Below are 14,447 nucleotides of genomic sequence, written 5' to 3'. Positions count from 1 at the left end.
TTGCTCTCCAACCTGCAGCCGACAGCAGCGGTGCGTCATTATTACCGTAATGGCAGCGTTTTTTCTAGAAGGCGCAACTTGAATATTCTCCATCGGGGAGTTACGGTAATTCAAATACAGCAAACTTTTGTCTGTGGGCAGACGAACATTCAGGTCTTAAAGGGTTAAACATTTATTGAGATTTATTGAGATACAGAAAATAATTCATGTAGCTACATGGTCACTTCTTGGTTTACTGAAGTTTTTCACAGAGGACAAAGTTTCCAACATTCCAATGCATTATATCCAAAACTACAGATCGATTGTGTTTCATTTTCCTCTTCAACCTACACCAAAACTCTATTTACAGAATATTCTTATGTTTCTGATAACCAGTAGCAGCTTTTCAACATATATAATTTACTGCTTTTTACAATGGGAGAAAATTAATATTTGAGCAGAATTACGTTCAAGTTATCGTTTGGTTTGGCCCTCCAACACGGTTCAGATTTTTCATGTGGCCCCCTGTAGAAATTAATTGCCCAGCCCTGATATAGGCTTCTGCTTTAAGACGACAGTAGCATATTGAGCTCTGGTAAATCACATAGAAATTATTCTAAAATACTTTAAAAAAGAAATTGACCAGAAAAGTAAGTGTCATGGGTTAAAGGAAACAGAAACCAGCATTTTTTTCATGTACTTATTTATTTAATCTTTTTTTTTTTCTTTTTTTTAGTAGTAGTTTGTTGAAAGATGGAGTCTGATTTCCCCCTGGTGAATAAAACAAGAAAGCTATAAAGAAAAAGTTCGATGCTAGGCTTTAAAAGAAAAGCCACCAGTGGGAAAACTAACTTTCAGTTACACTTCTGAACAAACAACACCCAAGATTTTTGTTGTTGTTTCAAGGTAATGCTATTTTCAAGGTAATAAACTGTCCGGGACAGTTACTGTAGAACACTTACTGTAGAACTCACTCAGCTTATTCTACTCAGCTGTTTGTTCTGAGTGTTGCTCTGAAAATAAAAATCAAGATAAATAACAACAACAACAACAATAATAATAATAAGACCCATCATTGAAATATTACACTGCCATGTCGCTAACCGCCTTCATATTATGCACTTAATATACTAAATGAATATTACGGTTCTCACCGCAGCCATTACTAAGATCATAGTCTGCATGATTACTATTATATGCATTAATATCAAAATACAGTCTCCGTCTTCTTATTTATTTCTTATTTCTATACGTATCACTCACATGCCACCCTTATTTGCAGCACGCACAACCCCCTGTTATTGTATGTTCTGGATGTCTGTAGCTTTGTGTCTGTCATGTTGTCCCTGTCCTCGACGTATCCTTATCTTGTCTCTCGTTTGTGAAAATACAGATAAATACAGATAAATGGACTATATGTGATTTTTCTTTTCTTTACCAACTACATCACAGGTTCTGCTGGAAGGTTGTTCACAGTCACAGACTCACACACACACACGCACATTACTCAAGAAAACAAACAAGCAAACGAGTAACATCCCATTTGTTTGCTTGCTGTTACCAACATGCCATAAATGTTTTTTTGTAGCCTACGTAATTGTTCTCGATGAAAGTTTGTTGGTAAGGAAGTAGCAGGCTGCAGTTTTCTTGGTAATAAGCGATGAAAAAAAGAGGATACTTAGAAACATGACAATCAGATGGGGCTAAAAAAACCCAGACAATGGAGTCCGCTCTGATCCGATCTGATTTGACTTGACTCCATCGCTGGAGCAGGTGAGCAAGAACGTAGAATCAAGAGATAGGAATGAGGATATATGCTCTGGATAAATAACAACAATACCATCATCAAACACGCAAGCGCACTTAAAGGTTTTGGATTCCGCTGGTGGATAATCACAACTCATAAAGACATTAACGCATTATCTCCACTGGAATCAGACTAGCGAGGACCTGGACACGGTAAGGTAAGCGTGCAAAAAATGATTATTACTCTGTACATTTTCAGTCTGTATATTCGTAATGAAACCACCAATGACCATTCACACATTGCACTGCATTGCATATTTTGTTTACTTTAAAAGTACCTGTGCTTTTACTTATAAATATGCACTGCATTTGAGACATATATTTAGGTACTATTGGCCACACATCGACACGTTAACAAATGGTAAAAACAACTACAAGGAATTAATTCATTTGAATAACGACTTCATTTTTATATTTTTTATTTATTTAATTATCATTATTATTTCTAATAATGGAATAAGTTCTAATGTAATAAGTTATGGATTTGTTTTACCATTACAATTAAGAAGTAAGCAATATACAATATAATTTATATTATTATTTATATTATTATACTATATTACATGTGATTTTGGATTGCTAAATGTAATGTAGTTTAAGTTGCGTTATTATTCTTGTAATTACAGGTCTACAGTTTCCCTTTCTTGTTTTGTGTTCAGCCTACGGTGGAAATGCCCTCAATTGTTTTATATGTGCCTGCTCTGCATATCAACCAGTCCACACAACATGACAGCCAGTAGATAGTTTACATTCTTACAGTCCTGTTTCAATCTCTCTCCAGAAGACACAAATGAAGGACTCTGGGTTTAAATCTATTTACTTACAACAGAACCAACATCATGTCACAGATTTTCTGAAATGCCGCCCGCCCCTTCTTTCAACAAAAAAAAAAAAAAAAATTAAAAATTATTAAATAATGAAAAATAAATAAGCATAGACATGCAACACGCGTATTTCATTTCCCAGAATTGCTTCCCAAGCCTGCAGCCCTCAGCACAATACCCAGAATTGTAAACACTCAGCTAACTATTGCAACACCTATTCCTCCTATAACTGAGGCTACCAAACCCAGAAAAGAAAAAGAGCTCACCACATGCATTGTTTTCCTCTTCTTCTACTTCCTCTCCTCTCTTTGCTCCATTATAGCCCCACCATCCACCATGGCTGCCAGGCAGACGGTTGCACTGCTTGTGACTGTGATCTCCTGCCTGCCTGTCCTCATCCAGTGCCTCCACCCACACTTATCTACTGATGGGCCCCTCATTGCTCATCGTGCCATCACCCAAACGGCAATCCTCAGAAAGACAGCTGAGGTGTGCCGGGACATTGTTACTGCTGAGGGATGGAATTTCCACCTTGAGGTGAAGTCTTAAACATGGAAATTAGATTAAGGTTTCAGTTACAACCCCTTCCCAGTCTCAGGCATATATCCTACCCAGATATCCTGAGTGCGCTCATGAGAAGGGAATCTCAGTAGGATATGTGTGTCACAAGGTAATGCAAAGGATTTTTTTTTAACTCGCTTTTTTTTTTTTTGTTTCCAGATTGATAACAACTTGTCAGCTACCACAGTGGCGAGGGCATGCTCTGCCACACCCAGCTCTACTTCTCTCTCCACCGACATGTTCCAAGCAGCCATTAACCAGATCTCACTGGCCCTCGTAGTAGAGTTTCACTTTGACAAAGATGCCTTTAAAGAAGGACGGGATATCATCACAGCAGGTAACACTTTCAAATGTTGTGTTCTTAAATAATATATGAACAGGTGTGATCATGACACATACACACTATAAATAAATAAATGAATTGGAGAGTAAAAGTATGTAGACTAATTACTCATAACTACCTAAGAGTGATATTTCCTTCTTTCCCCCTTGCTCTCCAATGAAAAACAACCACGGCACAGGTCATTTCTGTTTCATTTCTGTTGAACTTGTAGTCATTCCTAGTAGCTGTAGCCTGCTCCCTCCTTCTTCTTCTGACAAAAAAGAAGCGATGCATGGGAATGGGAACATCGTCACTAACACCAGATTAAAAATGATATGATAATGTGACACTGATGACTGATAGATTACCACTGCTGTGTGAGCTCGTCTGCCAAGTTTCACTCATACTAGATGATTTATGCTTTATTTTTCTTTTGAGGCATGTCTGCCGTGAAGGCAAATGTGAAGCATGGGAACCTTATCACTGCAAGGCAGACTCTTGGTCAAATCTGCCACACCCTCCAGGTGAGGTTGATGATCATACTTCTGTAGTGTCCTTTTTCATTAGATGGCATTTTCATTTTGAATATAAGAAGATGTTTTTTATATTAAGGACTTCTGCGGCCGCAGTGACTGGGCGGAGCTTGGGAAAACCACTCCTTACAGGGCTCTGATCAGATCTGATCAACTTCTGGACAGCTTGCCAGGTAAGATCTCTATCTGAGGGAAATGGTGCTTCTCTCCAACAAACTGCCTACTACTGATGTTTTGTGCACCATTAAGTAGTCATCATTCATATTTGTCAAAATCTGAGGTTACTAATTTATTATATATTATATCTGTCCTGAGGTAAATGCAACCATGGCAGTTCATTTGAAAAGACGAGCAAAAAGGACCCAGTGGGGAGGATCAGTAAAGATGCTGGTCATGGTTCCCTTCACAAACAAGCAACTAATCCGGCAGTGGCTGCCACTCTGGAGCTCCTCGAGGACATCAGAGTAGCTGTCGGAGACAAGAACTTTCTGCGGTACCAAACAAATTCCCCTGTGGCATTTTTGTGCATATTCAATGATGGCACAGAGGGCATGTCGACCAGACGTATTCATATACCTGCGTTTCACTGTCCCACTCACTTAAAACATGAGGGCTAATTGTTTTTGGTCTCTCTGATGTTCCTCCAGACTGATGGGCCTCTCCCAGTCACCTGCGTTGTGCTTTGTCATCGACACGACAGCAAGCATGGCAGATGACATAGCTGAAGCACAGAGCATTTCCTTTGAGATCATTGACAGCAAGAGGGGAACACCAAATGAACCCTCTGAATACATACTGGTACCGTACAATGACCCCGGTACGTAGAATGTTCCTTGTGATTCCTAAGACAGCTGCAAAAGACAGTCTGCTCAAAGAGATCTGCAGTAATATGAATGCCTGCTTTATCTCCTATCAAGATTTTGGACCTGTGATAAGGACAACTGACGCAGACATCTTTAAAAAGAGAATCCGAAGCCTCATTGCAGGAGGAGGAGGGGATAGGCCAGAGATGATTATGTCTGGTCTGAGAGTAAGTCTTAATGTAGTGCTCAAAGTGTTGGAGACATGTAAGCAGTGTGGACACATGGATCGCCACTTAAGATAAAAGCGAGTCTCCATGATGCTAGTTATGATATTTTAGCATCAAGGAGGTAGCTCAGGTTAGAGTTAAGGTTAGGGTGAAGGTGAGTACCAGTTATAGTTTCCAAGTTTAAGTAATTTAATTCAGATTCAGTAGAAAGTAATCCTTCGTAATGATGAAATTTATATTCCTGACCTGAACACATAAGCTGTAAACAGACAGCTCATGCACTACATACTGTACAGTAGCCTGTATAAAAACTGGCTGCAACTCAGCACCATCAATAGCATTCAATAGTAATACTGTGGGATGTAAGATAGGATAGTGTAGCTGGTCAAAAAAAAAAAAAAAAGAAAGAAAGAAAGACAGCAGGATTTCTACAAAGCCTTCTTCTTGTACTGCCCCAGCAATCTTTATTGAAGTGTTTCCACACAGCTGCTAGTTTGCTGCAGTGATCCATTGTGTTCCTTACCTGTCTACATCATTTATGTCATTTATAGGTGCATTGATTCAGACAGCAATATAAAGCTAAATAAATGTAATGTGTAATCACATGGTCATGTAATGCCACAGTAAACAGTAACTGAATTCACATGCATCAGGTTTCATTTGAACAGATCACCCAAATACCATATTTCCTTTCTTTCATTTGACTAAAAGCTTGCACTGACGTCAGCTCCAGCTTCGTCTGAGATCTATGTCTTCACTGATGCTCCAGCCAAAGATACCCACCTGAAAAGCTCTGTCCTTGCCCTTATAGAAAATACTAAGTCGGAGGTAAGCCTGTGTCTGAGTTCAGTTTTTACCATTCTTTAATTTCATGTTGTAATGAATCAATTAAATCAACTTCAGTGTAAATGCAGCCAGTAACTACACGGTATAATAAGCTGTAAACATATGACACAGCTCAAAGGGTGATACCACTGGTGTACAAGAATACAAATTTGATCATATTTGTAAATAACATAATGATTATATATGTAAATATTTGACATGTTGGACTTTTGGGCTTCAACTGTTGGCAACAACAAGCACATTCATCAAAAGTCCATCCAAAAATATCTGTTCAAGCTCCTGAAAAAGGGCCATGAATGATCCAGGGCAACATCTGCATTGCTAGATTCCCTACCAGTGATGCATTATCATTTAACCAGACTATGCAGTAGTTACTGTAGTAAGTAAGTACAAATTTACCAAATAAAATAAATTCAGAATTTGCATCTTGATAGGAAGTTCCTAAATGAATGTAGTCAACATACTTGAGTATAGCCAGACTTCACCAACTTTTATAGTGTATTTATGAGTGCATTATTACTGGATTATACAGTCATATTATTCTAAAATCACTCTTCACTTCTTGTACTGTGTATATTGCACATCTGCATGTACAGTTGTATGTATGTATCACCAGTATATTTCTTTTTGTCAATCCCTATACATTAGGTAAATTTCCTGTTGACAAATGAGCTGTCAAGTCCTGGGCAGCACCGTAAAGATTCTCATGGTGGGACATCATATTCCCTGACCCAATTAGAAATTCAGCTATACAAAGATCTGGCCCAAGCCTCAGGGGGTCAGGCCATTGAAGTCACCAAATCCGAGCTCTCTCAGGCGGCTGCTGTCATGGATGATTTATCATTCAGCTCTGTGGTAAGACATATTGTGTGCCAAGATGTTGTGTAAGTTGCGGTTTATTTTTTTCATCCATCTTTCTAGACTGGTTCCTTTCCTAACAGGAGGTTTTACTCCTCCCTCTTCCAGGTGACAGTTTTCCAGGTGACAATGAATCCTGGATGGCCTGATGATTTTGCTTTTATTGTGGATCCATCACTGAGCAACATAATCATTTACATCACAGGAGTCTCCTCCCTCACCTTCAGACTCACCAGCTCAACAGGTTCACTTCTCTTACACATTTTGAACTTTAGTGTAGTTACTGCTGGAGTTAGCTTAATTGTGTCCCTTTCTTCGGTCAACATTGTGTTAATATATGGCTCAAACGCAAACAAACAAACCAACAAACAAAAAACATAGGCAATCCTGTAGATAGGTGTTGACTTGATTTAAAATACTCACCTCTGATATTCCTGCGGCACAATAAGGTTGGAATTGTCCATATAATATATAATCATAATGTAAAAACATATGTTAGTATCAGTAAATAAGGATAACCTCTACCTCAACCCTCTATGACATAGTTACTACATAACTGTAATGCGTTTTATTACTCAGAAATGCTGAAATAATATGAATTGAAAGAAGAAATTAAATAGGGTATGGTTGGTAAATTGGGCAACACTGTTCAATTGTAAAAATTGAGACCATTTCTTTTCCCCAAAAAACACACTTTTAATGGCAAAAACACTAAATACTTAAATTTTACTTATATGTATTATAAGAAAAACTGAGTTAAAAGCCGGAGAGAAAATGCAAAGACAGGTCATTCTAAAGTTTGATTGTGAGCGTGATATCTTATACTTATTAAGATGTATATAGTTATGGACTAAATAAAACATAACATTATGACCACCTTGCTAGTATTGTGCAGGTCTATCTTGTGCCTCCAAAAGTTTCCCAGCTGAACACTGACTTTGCACAAGATGGCTGATGTTATTTACTTCCCCTGTCAGGGGTTATGATGTTAAGTCTGATCGGTCCAGGAGAACTAAACAGTAACATCATGCAATAATGTGATTAGAAGAGGTTAAAACCTGCTCTTGTAATTAACCAGTAAAGACTGTGAAATCACCAAGGAACAGCAATATTTCATCACCTATTAATGGTGGTAAAAGGAATACAGTCTAAATGGGTTAAGACTGTTATCTCAAAACCAACAGAAATATAATAAACAAAGAATCAGCATGATGTATTTGGTAATTTAGATGGATCCTCCATTCAGTGTGGTGATGTGGCTTTAATATTTGTTTCCACAGGAGAAAGTCAGACCTCAGAGGAGGCTGATGGCCCTCTGGCATCAATCACCAAAGTGGGAAACCTCCGTCGGTTATGTCTCTACACCAGCAATCAAGCAGGACTATGGGAAATCAGTGTGAACTCAAATGATCCCTACTCTGTTAAAGTCACAGGTATACATGAATCCAAGTTTGTGGGGAATGGTTGAAATGTTAAAAATTACTGAGCATTCAAAATTTGTTGTCTGTGTGCCAACATTAGGTCAAAGTTTGTTGAACTTTGTCTATACCCGTGTGGAAGAACAGGAGGCAGCCCATAGAGGTGTACGTCTTAAAGAAGGACGCCCTACCACAGGTTGGATGATAAACATATATGCATCAGCACTGCAATAACTACCTAAAATGACAAAAACCATTGCTGAGACATGAACTCTCTCCTAATACAGAAACGAGCATTCTAGACTGGCCACAACAGCTAGACACTCTAAGATGTTGGGAATGGTCATTGCAATAAAAAGTGTTCTTAAGGTTTGGAATAAAGAGACTCCCCCCTGCAGCGAAACATAAGCATGAAATTAAACATAAAAAAGTGAATTACAAAAGAACCCTGTGAGTACACCAGGGTACAAAAACAAGTCAGAACTGAAGAAACTACTCAGATGAGTGTCTTCACTAACCCCCCCCCCCCCCCCCCCCCCCCCCCCCCCCCCCCCCCCTCATTGAAGGACCCATCGGCAGGTGTCCATGGTTGACATCGTCTTCACTGTTATGTCTTGTCTGTTTTCTCTTGAAAAAGTCATGAATAAAATATTTGAAGAAAGAAACAGACACCAGGGGGAGCTCTACTTCCTCTGTCTGGGTAGGATGGTTGGAACACATACCAAACTATTATAATACATTTTACATCGATGTTGATTCCTTATTCTCCTGAACAGCTTCAGATTCTCTTATGCCCTAGTAGTCAATAAACTGTTCTGTCTGACGGTCTGTGTGTACATTATGTATATATATAAATATCTGTTACAATATTATTCAATACAATAATGATGTCTCTTGCCATCAGGTGGTAAGGTCACTCTCCTGGTCACGGTGACAGGAAGTGACACTGCAAGAGTCACGTGGGCAACTCTTTTTGACAGCTCAGGCCTAACAGCGATCACCGGGTCAGTGCAGGTATGCGACATAATTAAAAGATTTAAAAAATAACTTTCAGCATTTGAAATGTTGACAACAAAGTCAAGTATATTCAACTGTTCCCACTTACAAGACAAAGCATGACTTTTTCTGTGAGGAAAAATAAAAATTGGTACAGATCTACTCTGTAAACTCTGTCCAACCCATGTGAAGGAGAAGTGAAAGAAAAATTAAAAGTCAGTAATTACTCATGCTGCACAGTCTGGTTGACTCATATTATTGTTTCATTGCTAGTGTGATGAGTGATTTGTGTTTCTGCGGTCCTCAGTCATTGGGAGGCGGTAACTTCTTGGTAAAATTCAGTGGAGTTCCAGCAGGGCAATATGTGTTTCGCCTGAGAGGAAAGGACAGCAGCGCCACCTCCAGGTCCTCAGCACTTGGCTTCCAGAGGCAAGCCTCCACACAGATCAGCACTTCCAGTCTCTCTGTTACTGTGAGTAACATGTTGTGTTCCGCCTCAGCTGCATAGTTGTCCTCTTTGCTCCTGGTGCAGACCAACACCTCCTGCCACATTCTTACACACAGCACAGAAGGAAATAGTATAACTCTATAACTTTTTTTTAATTTTTTTTTTTTTTACCCAGGCTCAAGCTAAGAACATCAGCGTAGAACCAGGCTCTACTGTCTCCATCCCTTTCACTGTGTCTTCACACAGAACTGGGACGTTCACAGTGCGAGTCAACAATGACCGCGGCTATGCTACTACCTCACCCAGCACCGTCACTATTAAAGCAGGACGTGGAGGTGAAGCCAGAGGCACTGCTACATTAACTGTCCCAGCCAGCGCTGCATCAGGAACTGACGTGACTCTCACCATTGAGGCACAAAATGCAGCTGCTACTGACTTCAACTATGCTGTGCTCAGGATTTCTGTGGCTGCCAAGGTGAGAGGAAATGATCACGTAGCTGGATATAAGGTTTTTTATGAAAATTTCATAGAAATTTCATAGAAGAAAAAATTGAGTAGAACCCAACTCATAGGGAGAGACCCATCTTAGATGGAGAAAAGAGGACACAGCAACACACTATACATTACACAAATCTATGAGTAGTAATAAGTAAAAATAGATTAGAGGAAGTGTGGTTCTTCTTAGCACTGATGCCTCCCAGAGGGAAGGTCTGGGTTTGTGTTCGACTCAGGCCTTCCTGGGTGGAGTTTGTAGGTTCTCCCTGTATCTACGTGGGATTCCTCCGGGTACACCCTCCATATACATGCTTGTTCGGCTAACTGTTAATTCTAAATTGACCCTAGGTGTGAGTGTGAGTGTGAATGGTTGTCTGTCTGTCTCTGTCTCTACACAGGAGAGGAGCCTGATAGCTGAAGGCTTTACCTCCCATTCTCCTTTCTGAAACTGTAGGAACCACAAGCAAGCCTGCACTTTGAGATCGAAGTGATTTGTTATCGTACAGTGAGGTCCTTAAGATAAGACAGACATAGACCTTTAAGGGCCTTATATCTATTCTGGATTTCTTTCAAGACCGTTTACCATTTCAGCCTGCTTCCAAATGGGGGGTCAATGCTCATAAATCTCCAGATTAAAATGCCCTAAAATGTGTAAATAAACATGTTCACAGCTTGTTGTGTTAAGGTTAATCAAATATATATTTGCACATATTCAAAGTTTTGTGTGTGGTGAGAGATAACAAGTGAGTGAAAAATCAGTGCCAATCCTAGATCTGTGATTGTGTGGTGACATAATGTACACACAGTATGTGTACTCCAGAATGATATGGAGATGGGGGAGAGGAGACACAATGAATGTTAAAAAAAAAAAAAAAACGTGTGACAGAACGGAGAGACTGACATTGAGAATGACAGGATTTTCGCAGCAGCAGTCCAAGTGATAACGTCAACATTGAAAATTGTGTTCTAATGTTCCTCTCTGTCTTTCTAGGTGACAGATGTGTCCAGTCCCGTGTGCAAGGTGGTCAATATAACAGGCATCTGTCCCTCTTCATCACACTGTGCCTTGTCCCAGTGGGAATTCATCACCAAATTCACCGATGGCATCAATGGGACTGGCATTGCAAGTATCACCTTACACCAAGGGGATGGTACCCTGAATACCTGCACAGTGCGTGGAAGAGGTGGCGAGAACAGCATACTGGTTACTTACAGAGCATCCTGCTGCTCCCAGAATGTGGAGCTGGCTGCTATAGACAGAGTAGGGAACATAGGAATATGTGTGGGACAGGCGAGAGTACTTGCTATGACAACCCCTGGAACTGCAACAACTACTGGAACTATGAGAACACCTGGAACTACAACAACCCCTGGAACTACAACAACCCCTGGAACTATGACAAGCACTGGAACTACAACAATCCCTGGAACTATGACAAGCACTGGAACTACAACAACCCCTGGAACTACAACAACCCCTGGAACTATGACAACCCCTGGAACTACAACAACCCCTGGAACTACACCAACCCCTGGAACTATGACAACCCCTAGAACTATGACAACCTCTGGAACTGCAACAACCCCTGGAACTATGACAACCCCTGAGACTACAACAACCCCTGGAACTATGACAACCCCTGGAACTACAACAACCCATGGAACTATGACAACCCCTGGAACTGCAACAACCCCTGGAACTATGACAACCCCTGGAACTACAACAACCCCTGGAACTATGACAACCCCTGGAACTACAACAACCCCTGGAACTATGACAACCCCTGGAACTGCAACAACTCCTGGAACTATGACAACCCCTGGAACTACAACAACCCCTGGAACTATGACAACCCCTGGAACTACAACAACTCCTGGAACTATGACAACCCCTGGAACTGCAACAACCTCTGAAACTATGACAACCCCTGGAACTGCAATAACCTCTAAAACTATTGCAACCTCTGTAACTGTGAACTGTGTAAATACGTCCTGTGTAACTTCGTCAGTCCCTGTAAATACAACAACCCTTGTAAATATGACAAACCCTGTAACTACAACAACCCCTGGAACTATGACAAACCCTGGAACTGCAACAACCCCTGGAACTACAACAACCCCTGGAACTATGACAACCCCTGGAACTACAACAACCCCTGGAACTATGATAACCCCTGGAACTACAACAACCCCTGGAACTATGACAACCCCTGGAACTGCAACAACCTCTGAAACTATGACAACCCCTGGAACTGCAATAACCTCTAAAACTGTGACAACCTCTGTAACTGTGAACTGTGTAAATGCGTCCTGTGTAACTTTGTCAGTCCCTGTAAATACAACAGACCTTGTAAATATGACAAACCCTGTAACTACAACAACCCATGGAACTACAACAACCCCTGGAACTATGACAACCCCTGGAACTGCAACAACCCCTGGAACTACAACAACCCCTGGAACTATGACAACCCCTGGAACTACAACAACCCCTGGAACTGCAACAACCACTGGAACTACAACAACCCCTGGAACTATGACAACCCCTGGAACTATGACAACCCCTGGAACTACAACAACCCCTGGAACTATGACAACCCCTGGAACTGCAACAACCTCTGAAACTATGACAACCCCTGGAACTGCAACAACCCCGGGAACTACAACAACCCCTGGAACTATGACAACCCCTGGAACTATGACAACCCCTGGAACTACAACAACCTCTGAAACTATGACAACCCCTGGAACTGCAACAACCTCTAAAACTATGACAACCTCTGTAACTGTGAACTGTGTAAATGCGAACTGTGTAACTTCGTCAGTCCCTGTAAATACAACAACCCTTGTAACTACGACAAACCCTGTAACTACAACTACCCCTGTAACTGTGACCGCTGATACTACGACAACCCCTGGAACTACAACAACCCTTGGAACTATGACAACCCCTGGAGCTACAACAACCCCTGAAACTACTACAACCTCTGGAACTGTGAGATGTGTAAATGCGAACTGCGTAAATATGTCAGTCCCTGTCACTACGACAACCTCTGGAACTACAACTCCTGTAAAAACGACAAGCTCTGTAACTACGACAACTCATGGAACTACGACAACCCCTGTAACTACCCCTATGGCTTGGACAGCATCTGGAACTATAACAGATGAAACTACGACAACCACTGCAACTTCGATAACCCCTGTAACTTGGACAACCCCTGTAATTATGACAGCTGAAACTGCACCAAACCCTGTAACTACAACCTCTGTAACTACAACAACCCCTTTAACTACAACGACCTCTGCAAGAGATGCTCCTGTATCCGCAGGATGCACAATAAGCACATCATGTTATCTCTGGATCAGTGTCATGGTTTCTATTCTAGTTTCTGGGAAACAAACCAAATTTGGTCTGTAAATCCATCAATGACCCTTTGAGTAATCAAATCTTCTCATTGCAAAATGTATGTTTCTTTACTGGATGATAGTGAATCCAGTGCGGAAAAAAATCATACAAAATCATACAGTCAAAGCAAAAGTGCTGTGTGCTTAGATAGTTTCAAACTGTCTCTCCAATTCATGTAACACTTTCTGGATTTCCAGGATAGTTTTAGACAACAAGCTGGAGAAAGCATATGGACTCTTTATATTATAGAAGCCACGATAGAAGCCAGAAAGCCAGAGCTGTGATAAATTGTTATGATGCTCTTGTACTGTATTTGAGTATTTAGATTTGAAAGTTAATACTGTATTTTTGTTTTTCATGAACCTGTCGGCTAGGTAGAAGTTATTAATCTGATTCTATATTCTGATTTTAAAAATAAACCAGATGATCAGCTTACAAATTACGTCTTGTTAAAGATTAAATCAAAGCAGCATCTATTGCTTCCACAGCAATGCAACGGTAATAAAAGTCTGGGCATGTGATTGGCACGGAGTTGGAAACACTTCTCTCAGTGGACAAGACAAACTGCTCTCTATTATGGACAAACATCGTCTCACCCATTACATCAACAACATTAGAGGAGGAGTGGAGCTCATTCTCCAGCAGACTGATTCAGCTCTGGTGGCACAGTGAATGCTACAGGACTTCATTTTCTCTCACTCTATCCAGCTGTATAACAAATCACCTTTCTGTGATAGTTAACTTCATATTATCCATGTTAATATACACTATTGCACCTGATCATTCCTATGTATATACTGTATATTCTTCTGTCTCTATTTCTTGTACATTTGTTGATATGCTAATACTGTAATTTTTTTCCTTACACTATTTTATTTGACTAGAAATTACTTTTATTTATTAGTTTATTTATATTTTATTT

The 14,447-nt window shown here is 40.3% G+C and overlaps 1 protein-coding gene across 1 annotated transcript; it reads left to right on the top strand.

The window, feature by feature from the left end:
- Positions 1 to 2,945: 2,945 nt before the first annotated feature.
- Positions 2,946 to 14,322, top strand: LOC125001574 (mucin-5AC-like). The gene is given in 16 exon segments (XM_047577247.1): positions 2,946 to 3,146; positions 3,330 to 3,507; positions 3,931 to 4,016; positions 4,105 to 4,243; positions 4,275 to 4,518; positions 4,673 to 4,842; positions 4,943 to 5,055; positions 5,767 to 5,883; positions 6,550 to 6,756; positions 6,868 to 7,110; positions 7,961 to 8,192; positions 8,281 to 8,373; positions 9,082 to 9,191; positions 9,481 to 9,645; positions 9,797 to 10,096; positions 11,108 to 14,322. Coding segments are annotated over 16 exon segments (5,028 nt in total). The 3' UTR covers positions 13,538 to 14,322.
- The last annotated feature ends 125 nt before the right edge of the window (positions 14,323 to 14,447 follow it).

Source organism: Mugil cephalus, chromosome 2 (assembly GCF_022458985.1).
Source record: "Mugil cephalus isolate CIBA_MC_2020 chromosome 2, CIBA_Mcephalus_1.1, whole genome shotgun sequence".
NCBI classification, from domain to species: domain Eukaryota; kingdom Metazoa; phylum Chordata; class Actinopteri; order Mugiliformes; family Mugilidae; genus Mugil; species Mugil cephalus.
The sequence above is the reverse complement of the archived record's forward strand: the minus strand, read 5'-3'. Positions and strand labels throughout refer to the sequence as shown.